We start from the raw sequence: 26,023 nt of genomic DNA on the forward strand, positions 1-26,023 counted from the left end.
GTATGTACGGTATTACTGTATGTCATTATTATGCTGCAGTCTTTGACCACACCTGCGTGCAATATTTTCTAAAAACTGGTTGCCTTTTTTCTCTGTTACAACCTTAAGAAGATATGCTCTATTTTTGTCACTAATTAGGTTTAGGGTGGGATTTTTTTTATTGTTCACTTTGAGGATCTGTAGTTAGGGTGGGCTGTTTTCATTTTCATTAATCAGTTTCATTTATTGTTTCACTATGTGTGGGCGATATGAAGCCCTCAGAGACTGTGGCTGTGATTAGTGGCTGTACAAATAAATGTGAAATGAATTTCCGTTGATATGCAGATAAACAATAATAAGGATCTCAACCAGGTCCTGATGAGGATCCAGATCCAGATTCAAATGATTTTCATTAAAAAATGCGTATACAGGGCTCAGGGTATGAGGGCTGTGTTTTTCTTCACTCTGGTTTACAGAGCTCAGCACATCTCAATGTGTATATTACTATTTCTGAACATGAGACATATTGAACCAGTAACAGACAAGCTGTGGCCATGTACCCAATATTCTATAAGATTAATACTGCACTAAAACACAACATAAATTTGTGTTTTTTGGTGTCTGTGGTTATTCCTTTTACTCCACCACTTTGACATGATTGCCTGCAAAAGTAAACAATTACACCTGGATCAAAGTACTGGAATAATTATATGTCAAGCTCTGGTTAGTAGTAATGTCTCTAGTCAGCCTCAAGAGGGGCGGGCTTTGCTATGAGATGCTCTGAAAACTCTCTTTCATCTTTTTATACTTTCTCCCCCATCAAGGCACTTTTCGACACACACACAAACATACATGCAAACACATACACACACTCCTTCCTTGCATCTCCCTCTCTTGGTATGACACAGGAAGAAGCTGGGCCCTGCAGCCAACCCCGCCGTCCGCACTGAATGCGATTAAGCTGAGCAGTGATTAATCTGGGCTGCCCCATAATTCCTCTTTACCACTTTAATGGATGTTATCTCCCCTCCTCTGAAGGCTTATCTTGCTGATCGGGGCCAAGGATGAAGACAGGGAGAGGAAGAAGAGGGGGTGGTCGTGAGTACGGGGGAAAGAAATCAAACAAAATCCATACAGAGGAAAGTAAATGAATGAGTAAGTAAATAAGTAAGTAAATAAATAAATGCAGGGATTGAGGGAGCTGCTAAGCGGATAAGGCAGATCAGTCTCTGTAAAGTGCTCATTTGTTTTCTAAGAAGACGAGACAATCCGCCTGCAAAGCCTGCTGATACAGTAAAAATGCTGTCAACATCACAATTCACAGACAAACAAAATAAATTATCCAAACCACTGTCAATAAAACTCCCCACACCTTCACTGTGAAGATGAGGAGTACTCCGATCAGGGGTAGAAAAACACAAAAAAAGAAGAGGGATTTGATGAGCAATTTTTTTCTGTCATAAATGCCAGTATGACAATGGCACACTTTCATATTGTGTCATACAGTCAATAATGGCTGAGTTTCTCTGATACATTCCAAATTCAGTCATCAGCCCTAAGAAAAGCTTACTCAGGTCTGAGTTTATTGTAGGAATGAAATTGCAACAGTTCTCCACACCTAAGCTTTGATGACAATGAGCGGCATCCTGTTATTGAGAAATAATTACATATTTCTAGTCATCTTAATCATTTTAAATGAGAAATCACTCCACACAGAATATTACTCATAAATAGAAATTAACTGACACACTATGAACTATGACACGATGAGTAATTATGATTGGCAGCCCAGCGTGCATGCCTGTGTGTGTGTGCCTACATTTATTTTACTATTATTTATTTATATTTTATTCTACTAACATATACAGATAACTGATGCTATATACTGTAGATTCAAATTAACTTTTAAGAAATCAGACCAGAGGGATCAACTGTTCAATTGCTGTCAAACTCTCTCAAACTGTTACTTCCATGTGTTCACCGTGTACACCACAAAGTTTCTTTTAAACTTTCCATTGTATGTGTTTTTATTAGTGTCTCTTGCAGCGTCATTGTCCTTAGCTGTATTTGTTCGTATATATGCATGCATGAGACGCCACCATAAGAGTGACAGGGTTAAACCTGTTCTTAGCTCTTTTTTTTCTCCACTCTGGCTTACAGCGATGTTGCAGTGAGATTCTGTCATAGACAAACCTCTGTGGGATTCTATTCACTACTAGTGTACATCTTTAGGTACAAAGCTGCGGGCTGCATTGGCTCCAGGTAACATAAACGCTCCCTTCAAGCCACCGCGTATCTGCCCATGAAAATTCTCTAAAGGGCTTTAAGCATTTACGCAGAACACTATCAGGCAGTGCCGAAAATTCAGCTTACCCTGTTGAATAGGGACTTCAAAGAGAATTGCAAATACCTTTGCACTGCTACATTTTCTCCCTTCTCCCGCGTTCCCTCTCTCTCCCCGTCTCTTCCTGCTTCTTTTCATTTTATATTTCCAAACACAAGCTGCTGCGTGATGTAAAATGTATTATCAGCCATATATTTCCTCTTTAAATGAATAATAACAATAATCTTTGAGTAATTTCTTTTTTATACAGCTCCGTCTAAATAGGGCAAAGCAAGCAAGCTAATATAGAGCCGCAGGTAAACAAGGCCATGCAATAATGAACGTGTGGATTAGGCCTCTAGTCTATGTTGTGTGATAAGGAAAAACAGCTGCTACTATCCAGGTAACAGCACGTATTGACTGTCAATGAAGGATAAACTACTGTGCAGCTGCACATTTACTTCCTTCAGTCACACTGTGGACTCACTGTGCAGACACACACTCACACAAAGATGAATGGACACAAACAAACCTAGATACAGGCAGCCAAACACAAACATACACACACAATACATATGCATAAGAACCGCAAAGAATTGGGATATAATAAATATATAAGCCTATTTGTGCAGAATAGAGCTTGAAATGCAAAACAATATGTTGCATAAACGTAGTGCGATTTAATGTAAGAGATAATAAATGGCTTCATAATGAGCAATAAAAATGGTCTTTAAACAGTTTACTGCTTAGTTCACACTTATAATTAATCTGCGTTCCAAGTGTGCATATAAAGTGGGTATAAAACTCTGCCCGACTGTGCAAGTAAAACGGCAACCAAGAGAGAAAAATGACTAGTGGTAAACATCTGCAACATGGTTCAGCTCCGGCCTGCCTTTCCAAATATGCTGTCTTTTTCCCTCAGCCGGACCGGCACAGCAAGCTCTCCAAATAATACATTACAAAAAATTGCTCCCTGAAATTATTTACGGTGAAACGCACAACAGAAACCATAACATTTATAATGTTTTACAAAGCCATCAAATAAGTGGAGAGGGGATTAATTGCCCCGGCCCGACCTTAAAATAATTATTTTGAGCGGTGCAACTCTAAACTCCAATGAAATTGATACACTTTGATAATTAGATTCTTGGCACTGACCCGCTGAAGTCAATAAAGGTTATTAAGGCCAATTGATGTCTAAACGCATTACGGGCAGGGTAAACTGTCCGTCGGAGGCCCCTGCTACTCCAGCGCCAATATGATAATCCATTCTCCGTCCTGGGGGTTTCTTCCCTAGCGCCTGTGTCTCCACTCTGCCATACAAAACCAGATTGGATTCGCTTAACCTTTCCAGGACTTTGATCAAATGAGCTCACACAGCAATAACATTTACATTGACCCCCCACCCTCCCTCCCCCAAAACACACAACCTCTCTCCCTCTCTGTCTTTTTTTTCCTGCTCACCCCTCTGCCTCTGTCTGCCTCTACAGACTCTCCCCACAGCTCACAACCCACCGTCCCTCCCTCCTCGACCGCCTCCTGAGCACTCATTCCCTCCACACACTAGGTCAATAACCTAATCAGCTATCAATGGCGACCGGGCCAGGCTGTGTACGATTGCAGTGTGACCCTCCTCAGCAGCCCAGATTGTTTCCGAAGACTGTTATTAAAGTGAGGGGAGAAGATGAAATGGTCACTGAGCGCCTCCCTGCACACTCACACACACACATGCAGGTTTGCATGAAAAAGCCAGCCTCTGTTATGAATCAGAAGAGGATAATTTTGTCACAAAATGAGGAAAAAAAAGAGAGTGCGTGCTGCATACATATGTGTGTGTGTGTATGTGACCAAACCAGTGGAAAACAGGGAGTGACAGGCTGGGTGAACGGAGTAGAGGAAGACATGGCCCCGATACCACTTCCTGTTTTGTACATCTTGAAGTATACAAATGTATTCAACTCTGTGGATCCCATTTATTATGAAAGTAGATTAATTTCCTTGATATGTGTTGAAAAGATTTCCATCTACAAGGCTCGTTCTCCTGTCAAATAACGGGGAGAGTGTGAGAAAGAGACAGAGATATGGCGAGATAGTGGGAGCGAGAGAGGGAGAGAACAAGAGAAAGAAAGAACATAGAGAGAGAGTGTGAGAGAGAGAGACGGAGTGAACTGAAATCTCTTTGCATCCGTGGTGGCTTTTGAAGTTGCGAGATGAGCAGCCACAGAAGTCAGGAAAGTGACAAATTAGGGAAAAAGCTGTACTGTGCAAGCAGAGCTGCTAAATCAATTAAAGTCATGCCGAGTGAATACATTAACATCAATGGCGCACACATACACACACTGACACAAACACACACACACACACACACACACAGGACAGGGAAAAAATAAATAAATAAAAGGGAGATGTGCTCATGGGTTCGTCGCTGTTGCTTCTCCCCCACAGTGAAAAGAGGAAAGATTAAAAAAAAAAAAATACCACACCGGTATTTAAAATATTCTGCATAAAGCCAAGACTCTCTGTCTATTGTCAGTCAGACAGAGCCTATTCATTGTTACTAGTTTAAGGAAATGTCACTATTGTATGATAGCCATGATAGCAGAGTCCTGAGGGAACATAAGCCTGGCAGCCAGGCAGGTCTAAACGGACTTCAGCACCCTGCATCACAGGGGAATGTAAAACCTTTAAGTTAATGTCATTTTTCCAACCTCCAGACACAACCTTGACATTAAATACACACTCTTAATCACACACACATTATATGCTTGCTTTACATTCACCTTTACCTACACTTGAAGTTTATTCAGGGACTCGTCTTTGTTTCTATCAGGGAACCATATGAATTCATGAGCTACCAAAAAAGGCAAGCAAGCAAGTGGACTTATTTTTTTCGATTCTTTATATATTTATTTATGTATTTTATCAGAATGTCATTCAAATGGAAGGATAAGCATTTGCATGACAACAGGCTGAGGAGCAGAGAGAGAGCCCCAGGGAGAGACGGTATCCATAAACAGGAGCTAGTCCCCCCACATTGCAATATTCTTCATACAGACTAACAAACGCATACATAGCCCTGCACATCCCACAACACCGTGTGCTAAATATGACAATAAAGAGAGGAGGACTGGCTGTTTGTATTGCTATTTTAGCAGGATAAAACAATAGGCTGTTTTATTGCAACAGCACAGTGTATAAAACAACACATTGTCATTTTATAAACCCTATTTAAGGAGACATATATTTGTTATTTTAAAAAACCCATGGTGATATCAAATTTGACAAAAATAATGCTGCATTAAAATATACTCTGCAGGCAAGTGCAGAAACCTGAAATAAATAAATGGCAAACAGTGTTTGCACACAGTAGGTCACTTGCATTTCACTGAATTACAACATGCTGTCAATTGCCAGCTTCATAATGTAAAATATATGCAATAAAGGAATGTACAGGGGAACCCACATCATTTAAATAACTCTGAGTAATTTAGAGAAATGTGTTTTAATCTAACTGCAGAAAAGCCACAGCTATCAAAACCTCCGAAAGCAAAATCTATAAGTCACATCTATAAAGTGCTTTTCATCAGCATATCACAGGTCGATGCACGTATGTAAATATTGCTTGCCAGAGCAATAACGTTGTCTTTCATCACAATAGTGAATCACTATATTTATGCGCTCACCACTGTATTATTTTTGCATAGGTTCAATACGCAATTCTGCAGAGGGCATATTTTGCTTTTGTTTGATTTGATACTAGGTAATTAATAATTTAGAAAACAATTTAGAATTTAGATTGTAAATGTCAGAGTCATTTTAGAAAATATAAAAAACTAGAACGTGCAATTTTATTTTCAGATACATGTGTGTATGTACATAAATGTTCACATATTCATACAGTACATTTAACTTCTAATCATATTTAATTTATTTAACTTTTTTTTCTTATTTATTGTATTAAGTGTGATACTAAGTTTCTACTGCAGGAATGGACATGTGAACACAGACACACACACACACACACACACACACACACACACACAAATACACACAGTGGATATGGTTTGCTTGTCCATTAGAAAGACAGAGACACAGCAACAGAGAGCGAGAAAGACCTCACATTTCACTGATGCCCTTTTCTAAATACAGGTCCAAATCACACACTTCATCGGGGCCCGGAGGTGGAGCTCTAGATGAGTTTAGACCCTGTCTACTAACTCCCCCACACCCACACCCACCCACCCTCTGCCAGGTTGTTTGACTGTGAGAGAGAGGGAAAGGGAGAGAGAGAGAGAGAGAGGGAGAGAGAGAGAGAGAGAGAGAGAGAGAGAGAGAGAGAGAGACTGAGAGCGTCAGCAGCAGCAGCAGTGCTGTTCTCCTCCAGCCCCTGTCTTTATCCCCGCCTGAGCATTAGATGTGATTACTGCTCAGCACTCGACACTGACAGAGACAGAGAGCTCCCAGAGACAGAGGGAGTGGGTGAGAGACATAAAGAGACAGAGGGAGAGAGAGAGGGAGAAGGAGAGAGAAAGCAGCGAATAAAAGGAGCACAGCTCTTTCATTCCCTCTGCTCCTGCTACAGTGATACAAGAGTGCCCCCTGCTGCTTCTGGTGTCTGGGTGTTAAATACACACACATACACATAAGAACACACGCACGCTCTTTGAAATCTACCTTTGAAAGAAGAACTACGTAGAACCTGTGGGGAGAGAAAAGGCAAGACCAAGCATGTGTTTTTGTGTGCTTTATATCAGCAGTGTGTGTGTGTGTGTGTGTGTGTGTGTGTGTGTGTGTGTGTGTCTATGCATAAAGAGTACAGAACTGTGAGTAAGTTGACTGAATTATGAGTCTGACATTACTAAATGATTCCTTTCTAATAACTAATAGCTGTGTGCCCACATTCCTGTCTAATTTCTGGTTATGACAAACATGACCCATCCCTAATAACGCACTGTGATGATCAAACAAGTCAAGTCAAACAATTCATCATCTCATTTTTAAACACACCCTCCTTTGTGTGGAGCAGATCACTTAATAAATTTGTAAAAATAAAATTAAAATTAAAAAAACACATAGAAAAGAGACATAATTCGACTAAACCAGTATTGAATCTGTTCTTAGTTTTTTTTTTCTTTTTTTTTCGGAACTGATAAAAATGCTTCTTAATTTTTACTACCATTTATTTTTAAGAATATTTTGATATCTGGCATTTTTATTTACAATATATTATTTACAGCCTTCAGGTGTATAATCAAAATTAGGTTAATTAAACATGGTTATCTTTTTTCCTGTATGAAAGATGTTTTGTATATTACAGTAGTAGAAAACTATTTCTGCATGTATTTTCTAAAATAGGAAAAACATAAATGTGAAGCCGAGGACTGAGGATGGTGTCTGTAAAGTCAAACAGGAGGGAAAAAAACAAGTTATGTGCTCCGGAAACTGGCCTGTAAATTGCAATGGAAACACATTTCATTAAAACACTGAGGGATTAGTAAGGCAAACTGAGTGACACTGACTTGACGACACACTCTGTAAACTATACGCGGGCTGACACACCTGACAGTACGTCTGAGCGGCCTTACCATGGTCTCCATGAGCCTCCAGTCTTTCTCCAGCTGCTCCATCGGTCTGGTCCACCAGCTGCAGAAACGGGTGTAACGCTGGCCCTGGAACCAGTACTGCCGCAGCCACTCAAACTCCACCTGCGAGCATTAACACACACACACGGACAAAGAATAAAAATTCTGCTTCAAACAGACAATTTCTGAATAGCTTCATCTCATCCAAAAAAAGCAAAAATAATGTGAATTTTTAATAAGTCAGAAATGTTTGTAAGAAATACATTGAGAATATACATCTAGTCTTATTTGATAATTTAATTCCAAAATGATCTGTCAACATAGAACATTACCAAGTAAAAAAAATGGAAGCTGTACAAGCACACAAATTACACAACCTCCAGTAAAAACTAAAATTATACATTGTGAGATGTTGGAGTCTTTCATTTAAAGTAAATAAATAAATATTTTTTGAAAGACACTCTTAAACACACATTGGCCTTTTTCCAACCAAATAACATTCATATTTGTAATTTAAAAATTGTAAATTAATCCTAACCCTAATACCTAAAAATGTCCCTGCACTGTGTGAAACCTATTTATTACTTTTTTATATTTTTGTGCATTCAGTGCTTTTTATGAGGTCTCATAGGAATTAACAGTTAATGTGCATGACAAATGCTACAACCACAATAGGACAAACAGTGGTCATGTTTGTGAATACAATCACACCTTTATCAAGCAGACACATGGAAAACACACACATAAAAGTCACATACATATATCTAGTCACACAAACGCAAATGCACATACGCACACACCTTCCAGTCAGTACACCTGAAAACTCCACCCTCTTCCTCCTCTCCTCATTCTCCTCCCTCCTTCCCCTCCTCTCCCACTCCCTCGCTCCGTCTGGAGATGACAGTCTCGGCTGCCGAACTGCTCCCCTCTCCTCCGCTGGGAGTGTTTTTCTTTCCTGCTCTTTTGAAGTGCTGATTTAATCCTCGCAAGGATACTTCATGTAGCCAGGTGTAGCCTATCTATTCTAAGTATGTCTTTCGGTGTGCATGTTTGTGTGTTTGTACCTGCATGAGGATCAGTGTGTTTGCGCCCTTGCTTGCATCTGTCTACATAGGTGTGTTAGCGGCTTTGTTAACGTCTATGCATACAATTGCCAATGTGAGTGTTTATGTCAAAGATTGCCCCATTGCTGCCAAGGTAAACATGAGATGCGAGGTGCCCTGCCCCCCAAAACGTCCTACAAAGCATCATCCACCCAAAACAATTCATGCTCTATTACATGTTGAAGCAGACAACTGTACAACACAAAATGTAGTTGCATACAAAGGGCTTGCATATCAGATGGGACTGAGAGAGCTATTCTCCTTTTTTTCTGAAATGGTTCTGCTTAGTGTTCCTCTAACAATGCATTAACCAGTGTATAACATACAGGCTTTAGAGCTGCAAGCTCACAAATAGTCATTGCAAGCTGTGAGTGTTTTACTCCCCAAAATCTATCGGGACTCAAAGGGTCAATATAAATACGTTCCTGTTGGTTCCTTTTGGTTTCAGTGATGCATCTTGCACCTATCATTCTATTCATGTAGCACAGATTTTTGGATGAGCCAGTCATCAACTCTCATCTGACCCTGTCTCCTACAAATTATGTTCATATACAACTAATTTGTACTGGCTAATGAGTTCAGATCAATTTTAGCTCTGCATTAAAACAAAGTCCTCTCATTCATTCCGATGAGGCCTGTCCATTGCAAATAGGGGTGCAGATAGAGGTGGTTAAGGTCAGACAAGCTGCAGTCACATCCCAGGTGGATGACTTTGTAATGTGACTGTTGTATGTCTGCTGTTTACCTCATACTCATCTCAAAGACAGAATAGTGGCAACTGATGATATTCCAGAGTTGTCAAATCATTTTTCTAAAGATTACACACCACAGTGCACTGTTTTGAAATTTCCGAATGTATTGGATATTTCATTCCTCAACAGCACCTGAAGTAAAACACTCCACAAATGTGTTCTAATGAAATATTAAGACAGGTTAAAGGTACAGATGTGTGGGGGTCACTTTTCAAATATGTTTTCCTCCAGTGCTGTGGTATAAAAAGCAACTATAACTACAGCTACAGTATACTCTTGAACTCAAACCAAGTCCCAAATAGCCTGGTCCATGTTAATAAAATAAATATGAAATAGTGGTCACTGCTCTGTATTGAGAAGCAGGTCACCTAGCATCCAGGCCCCCGAGCAAGTTTAAACAAAGACTAAGAAATTTCTGCACAAACAACTTGAGTAAGGCCTGCCCTGTGTAGAAGCTGCTCACAGAATCATCCTGCCATTTGCTTCCAAAAGGCTCTGATCACAGCAGGGATGACATGCAAGGACTGAGGCATGTCAGGGAGAATACACAGCCAGTGGCACTGCTCAGCAGCCTCTCAGTCACTCCATACAACCCACCCTTCAAAGAAATGTCATCCTTTATGGTCCCTTCAACACCCTCCAAATCCACTCCCCTTCGATCAGTACAGCTCAAACACACAACAAAGCCTCTGAACACTGATATCGGACGTCCTTTTCTCTCTGTCTGTCCCTCCTTCCATCTCTCTGATTGTCTGCCTGTCCTTTAGTGAGAAGAAACCAACCTGTGTCTACACTTTGAGCTGACATGGCTGCCTGTCCCCCACTGCGCAGGCCAGTGGCAGCCACAAAGAAAGCCATCTAAAGCAACTGAGGAGTGCTGCCCAATGTGGCATTTGGAGTCCGGCCACCCAGCTGAGAGTTACCAAGAGGGGAACTCTGACTAAATGCCACCTATCCAGGCAGACAGATCGAAAGTGTGTGCAAAAGAGAGTGTGGTTGTTAGGGCTAGTTTTTCTCTGAGAAGGCGCAGGGGAGCGAGAGGGGAGCTAGTGGCTCCCCTGCGGCTGTAGCTGTCATCTCCCCAGGTGCTGAACACACTAACTACATATTAGCCTCACATTAGCCAACCGACCGCCCACCATGGCAACTCTGGAGTTAAAACCAACCAGCCACCTTTTTTACCCATTTAATGAGGCGCAATTTTTTCCACACCTTCACGGTATTCCCTGAGTGGGTCCAAATCAATTTCCAGGCCAGGGCCCTAAGGTTGGAGCTGATGAGAGTGGGATCGATCCCACTCTGCGTCCTCTGTTTACCTCTCCCGGCCTCCTCACACATCAGCCAGGAGAACTGGTCCACCCAGGTCTCTGTGAGCGACTAGGAACACAATTTACTCTAATCACAAACTTGCCACAGTGGTCATACAGAAGCTAGGTTATACTGTACACCCACATGAGGCTGTATACATTTTCATTGCTATCTAGGTGACGGAGGTAGAAGTGGTCCTGCTGTCTTAGTTGCTTCGAAACAGTGTGACTAATATCATTCAATTCGAATTGAATCAGTTCATCAAACCTTAAAAAAAAAACAGAAAAACAAAAGGAAATCTCTTGTTTAACTGTGATATTGCAGAACTCACAGCAGAGGTAGGTGTGGGTAGATCTTTATTTACATAGCACTTTCAAAACAAACTTACAAAGTACAAAGACATTTAAAAACCCAATAAACCTGCACGGTGAACAATAAAAATGTATCACATGAATTAAAAACAGTGTTAAAGGGTAATAAAACTGGTAAATACAAGAGGAATAACAAACATAGTCTGTAAACTGCTGGCAAAACTATTGAGAAGTGATTTATCAGATTACAGTGATACTGCTATAAGCCCCTCAGCTGAGGAGCTCCACAGCCAAGCAAAGACCTGAGAGTCTGGGGACATAGTCTACCCTGGACGAGGACGTGGGAAGGTCACACACTCCTGCTTCCAGTTTACAGTTTACTTTCTGCCAGAACATGTGCTGAAACCTTGTCCCACCCTTCAATATTTACTGTGGGGGGACTAGCATCATTAGAGGGGGTCCCTCAGGGCACTCTGTCACACACCCACCTGGGAAGTGACACAGTGGCTTTAAATGAGACAAGACGTTTGTGTCTTGGATTAGCATTTCAAAGCCAAACATGCACACGGGGGCCGTGTGGCGATGCTATGTTAGACTACCCCCCTCCACCTCAGACAGGAGGTAAGATTAAAAAGAGACAGTGAAAAGGACCGTGCTTAACAAACAGGTGGGAACTTCAGTTTTCCTCATTTCTGTGTCTGTCTCCCATCAACCCTTACAACAACTCGACATCCCACCCCATCCCAAAATACTCATACTCAGATGGCAGACGCTCTGCTTCATCATCGTCAGACCCGCCCACGGCCTCTGACAAGTGTCAACCTCCACTCCCCCTCCCGCTGCATCACATTGCACAGTTAACCCTGACACGTCAGCCGGTGGTAGCTTGCTGTTTAGCACTTTTTAAGGAAAGGCCCATAAGGCACTGCACAGGTTGGGCTGCCTGCACATCTCAGGCTTGTTCGCTCCTTGGCCGTGCATGTCAAACACGACCTGCGCAATATGCACCCGCCAAGCGCCAAAGTGTGCTGCCATCATAAATAACTCCACCAACAATACATCATTTAAGTGGGTGTTCTGCTCTCACGGGCAACTCTAACAAATGGCCACATCGATCATTGCGGATGCCACATAGGGGAGGTTTGAGCCCCCCCCCTCCCCGAACATACAACATACAGTACACATACATACACATACACCTGCTATTTCATAAATAGCACTCTGTTTTCCTAAATAAACCTGCCTTGCCCTCCAGGTGGGGGCCTATGCTTAGTAATCCTGTGGCGCTATGCGGCAAACTAGCAGGTGCAGCTAGTTTAACTAGCGCAGCACTCCTGACACAGACAGCCCTATTGTTTGGCGGTGCTGAATAATTAATATTGTCTACAACCTTTAAACAACCTTACGTCAGACTCATCTGTCATGGCGCCCCGCTGAGGGGCCTGGGTGCTAGCGTTGGCTCGGATGTGTGCTTTGAGCCCAGGGGTGTAAGAGGGGGAGAGGTGAAGTGCTATATTAACTGTTGGCCTGCGGCAAGCTTACACAGGAGGATGGTGGCTCCACAGACGGCCCCTCACGTTCTTCCTTTTTTGACCTCACTCCATCCCTCAATACCCCAAGCCAGCATCACTCATTGTTTTGTGTGGAAAGAGGTTAGGGAGGGGAGCGGGGCATGACTCCATCTTTAGATAACATATGGAGAGGCTATTGCCTTACAATCCATCACAGGCCAGGACAAATGAGAACAACCTGGATTTCATATTGGAGGCATTTCCCTGAGTAGAAACAACAAGGTAAGTAGAAGGTGGAAAGCTGGCAAGCTCCCATTCTGTTGTTTACAAAGCTTTAACCTGTTATCAGAGGACCACCAGCACGGCCAGGAGCTCCCATGATGAAAAGGAAATGAAAAAGGCACATCACACCATCCTGTATAGTAAGCACACTTAAGATTTGAGAGGCTGACCATTTAATTCCTGTATTGTAATTTAAATTGAATTACTCAGGATACTGACAATTTCTCATTAGTGAACTGACCAAGATTCCTGTGGACTTGATGCACAGCACAAATGCAAGTTTGTTCAAAAAAAATAATTTCCTTAATTGGATTTCTATCCATATTATTCATGAGAATACCAGAGTTCTCTGCAGCTCTGAGAATGATTTCTTCATTTCACGACAATGTCTGTGATCCTGTCCTGATGAAATCCTGGCATATTTGCAGATGGTTCTCAGACATTTTAACCTCCCTGGAGTACCAGATGGTTGAGGATTAAAGCATCAGGACAATTCAGATAGTGTCAGGCAAGTTCATGATCACAGAAAAATATATGAAAACTTTCAAAGACTGGCATAATATTGGAGAAACTTTCTTTGGCACATACTATTCCTGTTGTCCACTGTGGCAAACGCAACTCATCTGGTTATGCGCGAGGCCAAAACAGTGTTAGGTCAGGGTGAGTCATGGAGACGGCAGGTTTTCGCAAGTCAAATTACCCGTAAATGTTAAGAGTTCTACACACTCACAAATTAAATCATGCAAAAACCACAGACCCAGCCTCAGTCATGCAAAACAAACACACATATACAAACACACATGAAGACAAGCATGTGAAAACACACCACCGTGTCCCCACCTCATTGTGAATCTCCTCACAGTGCTGTAGCGTTGTCGGCAGCATGGCCAGCAAGCTGTGGGAGCCTGTCTCTGGGTCAGTGTGCAGGTTGGACAGGGCCTCTTGGCAGCGCGACTGGATGTAGGTCAGGGTCCCACTGGAACACTGGTAGGGAAGGGACAGTGTTATACAAATAACTGCCAGGCAGGGTTTACCTAAAGCCTTGAACCTGTGTAACATGCAAAAACATCTCCCAGGTAGGGGATTTCATGATGAATATTCTTTATATTTTACTTGGCTCAACATTATGCTCTTGTCAGCATCAGTGTACAGTACATCTAAATACATTGTAGACATAATAATGTACAGGTCTTATTTAATTGATCACACGTGCAACGTTTGTATTTCTCAGTGGATTTTAAAATGACAAGTTAACTGACTTCATATGACATATATATGCAAAAGATAACACTGAATTTATGAAGGTTTGCATTCTATGCAGTCTTTGCCTAAAACAGCATCTAAGCACTGGTGTCATTCTTTATTGAAAGCAAACGAGAGGGTGTGCACGTTTCCACAGCATTTTTCAAAACAAATTTCAAACCCTGTGTTTATCCCTTTTTTTGGCCTGTTTGCTTCTCACCTCGGCCACTCTGTGTGTGGAGCTGAAGCGTGCAGTTTCTCCAGCCAAGACACAGTGCTGGTGGGAGCTGTTCAGGTCATCTGGTAAAGGAAAGAGGAAACTATAAGAGCACTCTACGAGTACCACCAAGTAATCACTGGCAAAAGCAGCAGAGAACACTGCTTGGACTGTTTATATCCAGGAGAAAAGTCCAAAGATGAGTTTAATTTAAAATGAAATTGAAATTGAAAACAGTAAAACAAAAAAGAGCAGCAAAACAAAAGAGAGCAGTAACAAAAATAGAATGAGAGTGTAAGAAAGAGTGTTTCATATTTTGATCTGCTATTAATTAATCGTAATAAAGAATAGAGGAGACCATAAAAAGCTGAAGAATTGATTACAGCAGAAAAACAGATGAAAAGCAGAGCATGAAGGAACATGACAACTAAATCATCTTGTTCTCTCAGACAGATTGCACTTGGTCCAGCACCCAATCAAATAGAATGAGCAGCATTGTACTATAATTTTAATTACCAAACAAAACCAGATCGCACTCAATCTGTCAAGATGGAAGAGCCATACCAACAAACATTTGTCCAATATCACAGGAGCTTTACAAAGAGGCCTTACTGCTGTTTCTTGTGTATCCCTCCATGTGTTTCTTTGTGTGTATAGATGTTTCTCAGCTCTGCCATTATTTGCCTCATACCAATAATTAATTTAGCCATGACAGAGCTGTCATTCACAGCACATGTGCATATTTACACCCGCCTTGAGCAAGAGTACACCGGCTAATGCCTGTGATTTGAAAGTCAAACAGCCAAATGCTTTGGGAGAAAGATATTATTGTTTGGTGGGAGAAAAAAAAGATGGTGACAAACAAAACAACTTGCCGGTGTTTTCTTCACCCTGATGAGATTGTGAAGGATTAGGTCTCTGGGCAGAATTACTCTGCGTCTTTAAAACTGTTTATATCCAATAACAAATTATCTCCATCAATCTGTTCTTTTCTTGGCGCGTCTGATGCGTCAGTGGGATCAGGAGGGAGTAGAGGCAAACTCGATAACTGTAATAAATATTTATCTTTCTTTCAACCCCTGCGCCTGCTGCCACTTGTCCTCCTTTTCCAGGAAGCAGGCTTTTAAATATATTGGGTCAACTCTTTTCTCCAGTCCCCCTGTGCATTGGGAGCTGGAAATCTGATTATTGAACAGGCCCAGTGTCAAGACTTGCATTGTTCTTTTTTAACCACTGAAATTCCATTTGGGTGGAAATGATGGTGATTCAATTTGCCTCCAGCAGCTCAGACATTAGCAGTTCAAAAGGGCCAGCCGGCGACAAATGGTGCTGAAAAGACATTATGGTGTCTGTGGTCATACACCACTGTCGTTTTCTTTTAATACCACAAAACTACTTATCATATGGTGTATGTCACTGAAACACTGGTACAATATATTTTAACACTTGGTTTAGCGGTGATCGCTCTGTTGGTGTGTGAGTGTGTGTGTTGGTTGCGTGTTTGAAATCGAAGGAGAGGCATGCCCTCCTTCCAATGAGCGGGGGAATCGTATTCTTTGCATGTGTGAGCATTCATTTTTGTGCATGTGGGTTGTGCAAATTTATAGGTGCGTGCACATGTTTGCGCACCGTGCCAAGTCTTTAATGCAGGTAGACCAACAAAGCAACAGACGGCCAAGGACTGTGTGAGCCGCTATCGTTGTGCAGCAGTTGGCCTCTCAAGGGCGTACTCACCAAGTGGAGCATAAATCCCCACTGATCCGCGACAGTCAAGTCCCATTAGAATGGTCTGCACAACAGCCCATCACTCTATTATCATGGCTGGCCTGAAACTGACTGTTCTATTGTAAATCTTATCCAGCTAAAGGAGGTCGGCTTCAAGCCCTTTCAAGCTGAATATTGGGTACAGACATCACTGCTCTCAGATGAAAACATAGCAGCTTCAAAGAGTCAACTTCAGGAATTCATTAAAACCTTCCTATTCCTTACTTGCAAAGGAAATGATTCAGATTGGAAAATACTTTCTGGTGGCATATTTGAAAGCTACTCTAACATAATGTAGATATAATTGACATGATCAAATTATAAGTGTAGAAGTGGTATCTTTTTTCCGCACTTTATTTTGCTGTAGATTTAATTGTAAATTGATTGATTGATTATCAAAAATCAAAAATGATTTATTTCATTTTTAAGACAAATTTGGTCAGTTTAGCATCATCAGATTGTGAACTAATATTTCAGGTTTCTTCTATGTGATTTAAGTCTGGACTTTGGCAATGCGACTCAGGGACAGTCTGGGAAGCCACTCCATTGTTGCCTTGTCCGTGTGCTTGAGGTCATTGTCTTGCTGAAAGGTGAACCATTGCTCCATGCTCAGTGGTGTGCACTCTGAAGCAGGTTTTCTTCAAGGACCTCTCTATATTTGGCTGCTAAGGAACCACCATCAGTATGATAATACCTCTATGCTTCACCAAGGTGCCTGATATTTGCCAGTCTTATCACTTGAAGTTCTGTTCAAAGAGTTTATATATATATATATATATATATATATATATATATATATATATATATATATATATATATATATATATATATATATATATATATATATATATATATATATAAGGTGGATTTCCTGTCTCTTACTTATGACAATAACAACTCCTTTCCTCACACAATTAATGACTAGTAACAACCTTGCAAAAACTCAGTGTGAGCTGTTCTGCATAGCAAAGCCTAGATTTTATAATTAAAGCAGCGTCCTGTGTGACTGAGTTGATGTTTCCTTAGTACTTCACGTACAATTGTTGGGATCTTTATATTTTGTTGTAAAAAATATTACCTTAGGTTAGAATGGGCTCTACTGCTATAAAATAAAATCAAACTCAACAAAAAACAAAGTTAATATGGAGCACATTGCCTCCAGAAATGTATTTGCTATTATGTCAGTTACATTGTCCTGAGTCTAAACCCCTAACATCGTTTAAAAACTTCTGAAAGCTAAGCTGCTGTAAATCTTCGCAGTTTATTTATGACATTTACGCAGAGAGCACAGGTAGGGGTTCAGTCGCATCATAAAAAACACTGACAGCATATGTGACTGTGGACCAGATGGATATACATACATGATGTTGAAAGGATCAGAACAGTGATCTTTTAATCACACGAAAGCCTCTTTAATCACTAGGTCAAATACATATGCAATATATTATCACATATGTTGTTGGGTAAAAGATTAGATAGCAAGATAAGAACATAAGTAAATGAAAGATCTTGTGTATTGATTTGTATGTAAATATTGGGTGCTATGTGTGGAAAGATGCTTTTGGGACAGAGTGTTAATTGGAGGAGACAACAGTCTGTCCACAAAAGTTAGCAGTGACAATGGCTGCATTACAGGACAATAAGATCGGATAATAAAAGTGGTGAAGTGCTTTGCCAACATGAGTTTTTTGTAGTTTTATTTTGGGGGGAAAAAAACCTAAATGCAGTAAATCGACTAAGCAGACAAAGGGAGGAGTGACTCAAGATTTTACTCTATGTCTATCGCTTTATACTCATGGAGGCAGAATGCCTTGAAAAAATAATAAATCCCCCATTCATCCAACCAGGGGTCCTAACTTCTTGTACAGCTGAACACAGGCTTCTGCTGTGATGTGGATAAATGTCCTCACACTCAGAAAATATGAGAAAGCTTGGAAGGGCCCACGAGGCCAAAAAGAGGAGGGTGGAGGAGTCTGCTGTAGCCAAAAGCATTAAGCTATGATTTACACCCCTGTGGCTCGCTGTCTGTCCTCTCCATTGAGACATAGTCAGCACTGGGTCACAGTACTTCAAAAAATAACATTTGGTTTTCCTAACCTCTCTAATGCACACAATTTCATGGAACCTTAAAGCTAAGTGTTCAGGCCAAGTAACCCTGCTCACACACACACACACACACACACATGCGCCTCAGCTCTGTTCCTCCTGCAGGGAGGGTTAGAAGAAGAGAATGGGGGTGATCGCCAAGTGCATCCTGCTGGCATGGGTCATTTGGGACAAAGTACAAGAAACACTAAAACACAGAGTAATAAAAGTGCTCCTTCCTTAAAGTCAGACATGGCTGAATGTGGCTGAGCTGTGTGAGCAACGTGTTTACATGTCCACGTGCGTGCATTTGTGTGTGTGTTTGTGTGTTTAGAGAGCAAGATTTAGTACCTCTCATGTAATAGCAATCTCCAGACTCCAGTGGCAGCATCAGGCCAGGTGTGTGGATGTCCCAGGCTACCTTCAGCCCAATCCTCCAGCATGCCTTCTCACCACTGCCTCCCTCACTGCTCTCACCTGTCAGTCATACAAAGTTGCTGTAACATGTGTATTTTACATTCATATTGACATTCCAGGCACTGAGTGTAAAGTTTAAAACAGTATGACTTTATATTTCTCACACTGTTATGGAAAGCCACGTTTTATCACTTTAGAAACCCACTGATTGAATACAATCTTAATATTGTCAATACATTTAACTATTTACTTGCAACTTGCAACTGAAAGTATAATATAAGGAAAATACAGTGATAGCACCATGTGAAATATGTGTAACTCAGCATCCTTTGACCATTCATCAGCAAAGATGCAGCCTAAAAATAGCCAACATTTAAAAAATGAAATAAAATCAAAAATATAGGATTGCCACTTAAAAAACCGTGGACTGCAATGATTAAATCCACGACCACCACAACAATAGATGTAAGGTGCTTGCCTCCGTAAAATAAGAATCACTTCACAGAGCAAAGATGATATGTGTTGCTATGATCATATTGGCTGTTAGCACAGGATCTTTATGCTACCATTATGCTGTGCAAGAGGAAATAGTTGAATACAAGCCCTTGATGTTGTTTAGTGTGTGTGAGAGTGTGTTATTAGATGGCAGGTAGCCTATGATATTCCTGTTTTTGAACCCATTCACTGTAACCACCTCCCCTGTTCTTCTCTCTCCTTCCATTCTTACATGGCATACTAAGAAAACAAGATTTGGCCTGGCTGGCCAACACCCTTCAGCAAAATCAATACTAAAGTCTTTCTGGGCCTCTCTGCCCCACAGCTGCCTTTTCCTTTGCTCAGCACGGATAAATAGTAACTTAATTTCCAGCCATTGTGCTCTGAGAGCCAGCTAATGACAGCACTCCCCACGGCCTCAGGAATGGTGGAAGATCATCCTCCTTGCTGGAAAACACTCAGTCGTGGCAGATTCCTTTGGATCAGTGCAGCTGGGAAAAACACGGCTCAGAACACTTTGCACAGGCTGAAGCAAAAATACAAAAAAAAGAAAACAAGGTGAGGCTGATCAAAGAGGAAAAAAGCCTCTCAAAGGAAGCAGGTGCCATGCAAAACATCTAGTCTCTGAAAATCTGAGATGTCTGAGGTGCTGTGTTTCTTTCTTCTCTAAAAGTGCAACATTCCTCAAAGTAACAATTTCATTAGATGGTGCTGGGAGCCCTCAGAACCAGCAACTGGAATATATCTCTGTGGCGCTCAGCTCAGACTTTCCTCTCTAAAGTCTGTGAGAGCTGTGGGGTCACCCACAACTAGAAAAGGCACAGCTGCTGAGCACGGCAAAGTGTTACGGCATAGTGTTTGAAGCCCGTGTTCACAGGGTCAGAGTTGAAATGGCTTAAAACAAATCATCGAAGCAGACCTATGGAGCAGGTGTTTCTGGTTAAGAAAGCCCAATGAAGAAAGCCCAGCTGTAAAGTGCGCTGGGATGTCAGGGCAGTTGCCACTACACCTGTGTGACACTGTAAAACTACAGTTTCAAGACACACATGCAGACTGTGTTGTGCTCTCACCTCTAACAGTGACATCAGTATGTTTGCTGAAATACTTTACCTCCACCCACAGCAGGAAATCACATTTTGTTCTTCATCCAACCTCCACTAAGTGATTTAGGGCTTTTATTTTGAAACCAACAGCTTTGGTTTAATGGTAGCACCATGCAAATTAAAGTAGCAATGTTCTACTTTTATGTTCAATTAGGTTAGATTTTAGATTTTACACTATTAAGTAAAACATTCTTCATATCATAATACTGTCTTCTTGAGCTGTTTTGCATGTGCTCTAGAAAGCAACCGAGATCCTCTATCAACTCAATCAGCAAATACGATCAGCTCTTGGAAGAGAGCGCATTCCATAATTAGGAGACATCGTATCATCCATACAGTACAGTCAGGAGCACTTTTCAAAGCAGGGCTCATTATTCCATATCAGATAATTACACATCGATCATTTCTTGGGGAAATGATTTAGATGAGATGCAGTGTGTGTGATAAGGCCCGTTTCTTAGACTGCACCATTGAGCGCGTGTTAAGAGCTCAGATCCAAATGTCTGTGATCTCCCAACGCACAGTCGGCGATAAGGCTGTCAGCAGCAAGCCGGTGATGACATTTGATAATGCCCTGACACTATCACATAGATGGATCTGATGGTTGGCTCACCAGAGGCCATGTCTACAGCTGCTACAGCGCTGCTGTAGGGCCATAATACACAAGGTTAGTTGCATCTGATCCACCATAAAGCAACTGAGATAAGTTGATGGGCTATTGAAGTGAAAGAGAAAAAAAGGGGTCTTAATTTTAGAAACAAAATGCGAGGAACTAGCATGACGTACTTTGAATTAAAAGTGTTAAAGTCAATAAAAGATTAGTGTCAAAGTGTTAAACAAGACAAGTACACTGGAGAAAAGCCTAAGATTTCAGTGTTGTCCCTTACCTTTGTCATCACAACAACTGTAGCTGTAAACAGCAACTGGCGAATGGGTGACCAGGTTCTCGTCGTGGTGCCACCCTACTGCCATTTTTCCCATGCCGTAGTATGGCTCCTCTTTCAGCTGGCTCATAGCTGCTGGGTCCATGTAGTTGAGTAAGGTGACATTGAACTTGACCGGACCAGTGCATGCCTGTGGTGGACTGGGCTGGGAACAACCCTGCCCGCTTGCCTTTTCCTCCTTGTCCTCAGTGTGGGAATCTGACAGGCTGTGCTTTAGCTGGGTCACAGGTTTCCCATGGGCCTCTAACCCCACTGGTTCAGTTGGTGTGTCACTGATGGCCTTAGGCGCCCACCCAGGACATTTCCCTTCACTGTGTTCTGACCCTGCTTCTACACTGGTTTCACTCGGTTTGACCTGGGAGGACTCTCCCTCCTCACTGCTGTGTTTGGACTCCGTCTCCCACCCCCCTTCTGGTTTTGACCCAGAGCAGCCTTCTTCACTGTGTTTTGACTCAATGTCCCACTCCTCACTGTGCTTGGACTCTGTGTCCCCCTCTTCACTTTGTCTGGACTCTGAGTCCCCTCCTTCACTGTTCTTGGAGTCCTCACTGTGTTTAGACTCTGTGTCCCCCTCTTTTACCTGTTTCGTCTCCACCTCTCCCTTTGCGCATTGTGTAAGCCTGTCTCCCTCCTTCAGCTGGTGCACATCAGAACAGAAGAAGGTGTTAAGCTCCCACAATGCCTTGCAAGCAGATCTCAAGTCAGGCTCGCAACAGTTTTGTCCTTTGACCTCAGTGTCCTCATTGTGCCAGGGGATGGCAAAGAGCCGTGTGTCAAGATAACGATAGGTGTGGCCCGGTTCCCCCAGCAGAGCCCGTGACACGGCAGTGAAGACATCTCGGTCACGCACACGAACCAAATCCCTCAGGAGGCAGCCCTTGCTTCTTAGGGTGAGGAGAGCTGCCTGCACCTGGCCATGGAGCTCGGCAGGAAGCGAGCAGGATCTCCTCAGAGCCAGGCCAGAGTAACTGGAGTCCCACTGGAAAAACAGAAGTCATTTCTATCATAATAATACTGACATAAATTACAAATATTACTGACGAGGGGGTTCAGAGATAAATGAGCATTATCTTTATCTGTGGATGTCTCACCAGTTGCTGAAAGCCCCGGTCTGAAGGTCCCAGAAAGGGGATCTTCTGGTCTCCCAACTCCTGCAATAACTTCCGCCTCTGTGGAGCAAGACACAATTAAATTGGCTGATGAGCAACTGCAGCTATATTCCTGAGTGCACCATTTGTACATAGGACCACCTTTACTCAGAAAATATGCAGTGTTTTTTTTAGTGTTTTTATTCTCTCTTTTTTTATTACTGAACTACATAGTTTTTTTTGTTTTCCAGCAAATACATTTGATATTTTATTTATATATTTTGAATTTCAAATGAATTGAGTTTGAACTATTTTCTACTTTTAACTGCTGAGAGAATTTTTGGTACTGCTATTTGGTGTTTTGATGACACCTTGCACACCTTGTTTTACATACTTACCTGTCTGAGTTGACATTGGCCTTAACCTTGATTTTCTGATCTAATGCATTCAGTATAAGAGCTTTTGGGGAGGAGTAGAAAGTGGTGTGAGGTGCAAAATGCATAAAGTGAGACAAACTACAGAGAACTCAAGACCTTGACCTTCTAGAGCTCAAGTGCTGAGATTAAAATAAGACCAAGTTTCCTAACAGCCTGCTAAGAACCAAAATAATACCAAAATGCCCGCATTTACCTGAGCCCCACATTTAGAAAATGATCATGCTACATGTGTAATTCATCAAAACATATCTGCATAAACATTACTGATTGATGGATCTATTATCAGGGAACACTGACTGAAAAAGTTTGAGCACAAGACTGCCATCCTGACCTGAACATACTGTATATCTAAATCAAATCGCACAATTGAAACACTCTGTATTTGAGGCTTCTATTAATGAAGAAGGTCGAACAAACGATGCATTCAAAACTGGCCGCAGTATCACAGAAACTTGGTAACAAGTCACTTTCATTGACGTCTCACATTTTTATGATATTGTGAAGGCTGCGGTGGGGTTCCTCACAACCTTATAAAAGATGCCCTGTGCCATGCGGAGCTCCTCCAATAAACCTGTCAACCTGGTGTAGGGATCAAAGCACCTTTCACTAGGCCACATTCCATTCTGACCTGTAAATCCAATGGCAACTGGCATAAAAACTATATGCCCAAATAAATTTCACAACTGTTTCCCCGCCCTGCTTCTTCTTTCCCCTCCTGTACCTTCTGTCTGTGGGCTCATGACCTCATATTCATTCCCCACCGGGTGCACACACGCACAGGCCTCCACATGGTGTCTCAGCAGCAGGCTGGGGAGAATGTCACTGACATGCCACTGTCTTTTTACATCTCTTAAAGTTTTGGGCAAATGGCCTATGGATTAACTGCCGTGGAGTGCTTGTGACAGTTTAAGGGAGACCAAAGCCTGCATATATTCCTAAGACATTTACAGCAAATATCTCACATTTCTTTTACCTCTAATAATGCCAACACAGTGAATATGGCAACCGGCTGCCAAAATATAACCTGACTTTAAGAGTGAAATAAAATGTTCCGTTAATAACATGTGAAGTGCAAGTATAAAAAAAACAAAACAAAGATGTGTGCCCTGACTCAAAAGGGGGGACCGGATCAAAAAGAGGGCAAACGGTGAAACGATGTGCATTAGGAGAGAGGGAAACAGATCCCAGGATCAGAGGCAGAAGAGATGGGAGTCCATCAGATCTGAGGCAGTATGGTGAATTTACCTTCAGGTCTGAATCTTTACCTTAGGCTAAACAACACACCTGCTGAAAGTTTTCTTAAAGGATGCACATGAGTGTACAGGCCTTCCAAGTTATTCTAAAAAAAAAAAAAAAACAGACTTGCAGACAGTTGGAATCTAAAAAACAAAACAACATGCACTATTCATGGCCAGACTGCATTCAAAGCCTGTTGGAAGAAATTGACAACCTGACACACATTCATTGGTGTCAAATTCTAACTCATGACAGAAACTCAAGATATCAAGGTGAGGCTCTGGGCTAGTGTTGTATGTGTATGTGCCTGTGTGTATTTGAGTGTGTGTTTATCTGTGTCCCGCTGTGAGTCTGGATCCTGGCATCCAGCTCCCGTAGATGTGTGCATGTGTACACACAACTTCAGCGAGATCATTACAGTTGGCTTTATTCAGAGTGGGCAAAGCACTAGTCTGTACACAAGCACAAAAAGTGTGCCTACATACTGTGTGAGCGTGTGTGTGTGTGTAAGGCTGCCATACACACACACACACACACACACACACACACACACGCATGTCCTGCCTGAAAAACACACAGCCGGGGTAGCGAGCATGATGCCTCAACCCCAAATGCACACAACCAGGGCTGTCACACACCTGTCAAATACATCAAGCTACTCAGAAATTCCACAGAAAAAAAGAAAGACAAGAAGTTACCGGAGCCCTCTGAAGCAGATGGACTCTTGCAGTGTCAGAGAACTGCCGTGTCTGTCTTCCTGTCTCTGTCTGCGCATGAAAACCATGAGGCGCAAAAAAAAAGAAAGAAAAAAAAAAAGGTCTGCCTTTCCACTCAGACCCAAGAAACGAGATTACCAATCCCATAATAACGCAGATACTTCACGGTAGCCGTGCCAACCGTCTGCGCTGAGTGATATATCTGATGCTTTTTTTAATCTCTCTCTTCCTTGATGGGATTATTCCCTCAGCCGGACTGTTTATCAGAGAAAAACATATTAGGTAGAATAGAACTCAATTGGTTTGCTTTGATCTTGGCCTATAAGAGATATCAAACTGTGTACCATATATTTATTAATTTCATTTATTCCCCATCTGTGACACTTCAACGGACACTTTCTTCAAAGCGTTCTTTGCAGAGTAGATTAATGTCCAGTGCTAAGCATCAATAGCTCAAAATAGCCAGATAACGCCGCTGCTGCGGGGATAAAAGCACTTCCAGTCTCACTTGTGTCTGCCCCAGAGGTTCTACTGGAATGTACTGGAAATGGTACGACTGCTGAGGGAGGACACATGAATGTTCGTAGGCTTGTCTAGATTTTGTTAATGCATCATAACTGCGGATAAAAGCTACAATGTTGAGTAAGCCCTGCGGAGGGCTTTATAAGTAAAATTCTCACCCTATGTACAGTAGTGGCACTTCTCACATTTTCCAAAGCATATTTGGTCTTTTTGTCTGAAAAGATGAAGTTATGTACCTCGTCTTGTTCTCTTTACTCAATGTGAGACAACAGGTACACCATATTTTATTCAAGGGGCAGCACCTCCATCAATACAGGTGCCTCAGAGCGCAGACAGACAGAAAACCTCAGCTCTCAAACGGGTCAACTCAACTGTGAGGGGAAGAGATAGCTGTGTAACAGAGCGTTTTGTTTAAACAGCAAGCCATTGGTACTTGTGTGACACCCATTTCAGAACAGATCTTCTTCTGCAAAAGTGATGGTGAATCAACAGTTTTGACAAGCTGGCTGTAAAATGTCGGGCTCAAACAGACAGACTACCCGTGTACATCAAAGACGCTTCCGCCGTGCTCCATTTGGCACCGGATCGAAGAATGTAGGGAGCTTG

The 26,023-nt window shown here is 42.0% G+C and overlaps 1 protein-coding gene across 1 annotated transcript in view; it reads right to left on the bottom strand.

The window, feature by feature from the left end:
• fto (FTO alpha-ketoglutarate dependent dioxygenase) overlaps positions 1-26,023 on the bottom strand; it is a 118,363-nt gene that overhangs the window by 75,586 nt on the left and 16,754 nt on the right. The window contains exons 2-7 of the mRNA XM_083998967.1: positions 22,510-22,587; positions 21,362-22,397; positions 18,811-18,936; positions 14,614-14,693; positions 13,992-14,135; positions 7,888-8,007 (exon numbers count right to left, since the gene is read on the bottom strand). Of these exons, the coding sequence (XP_083855093.1) occupies positions 7,888-8,007; positions 13,992-14,135; positions 14,614-14,693; positions 18,811-18,936; positions 21,362-22,397; positions 22,510-22,587 (1,584 nt within the window). The remainder of the gene's footprint in view (positions 1-7,887; positions 8,008-13,991; positions 14,136-14,613; positions 14,694-18,810; positions 18,937-21,361; positions 22,398-22,509; positions 22,588-26,023) is intronic.

The sequence above is a fragment of the Trachurus trachurus genome, assembly GCF_905171665.1.
Source record: "Trachurus trachurus genome assembly, chromosome: 3".
Classification (NCBI taxonomy): domain Eukaryota; kingdom Metazoa; phylum Chordata; class Actinopteri; order Carangiformes; family Carangidae; genus Trachurus; species Trachurus trachurus.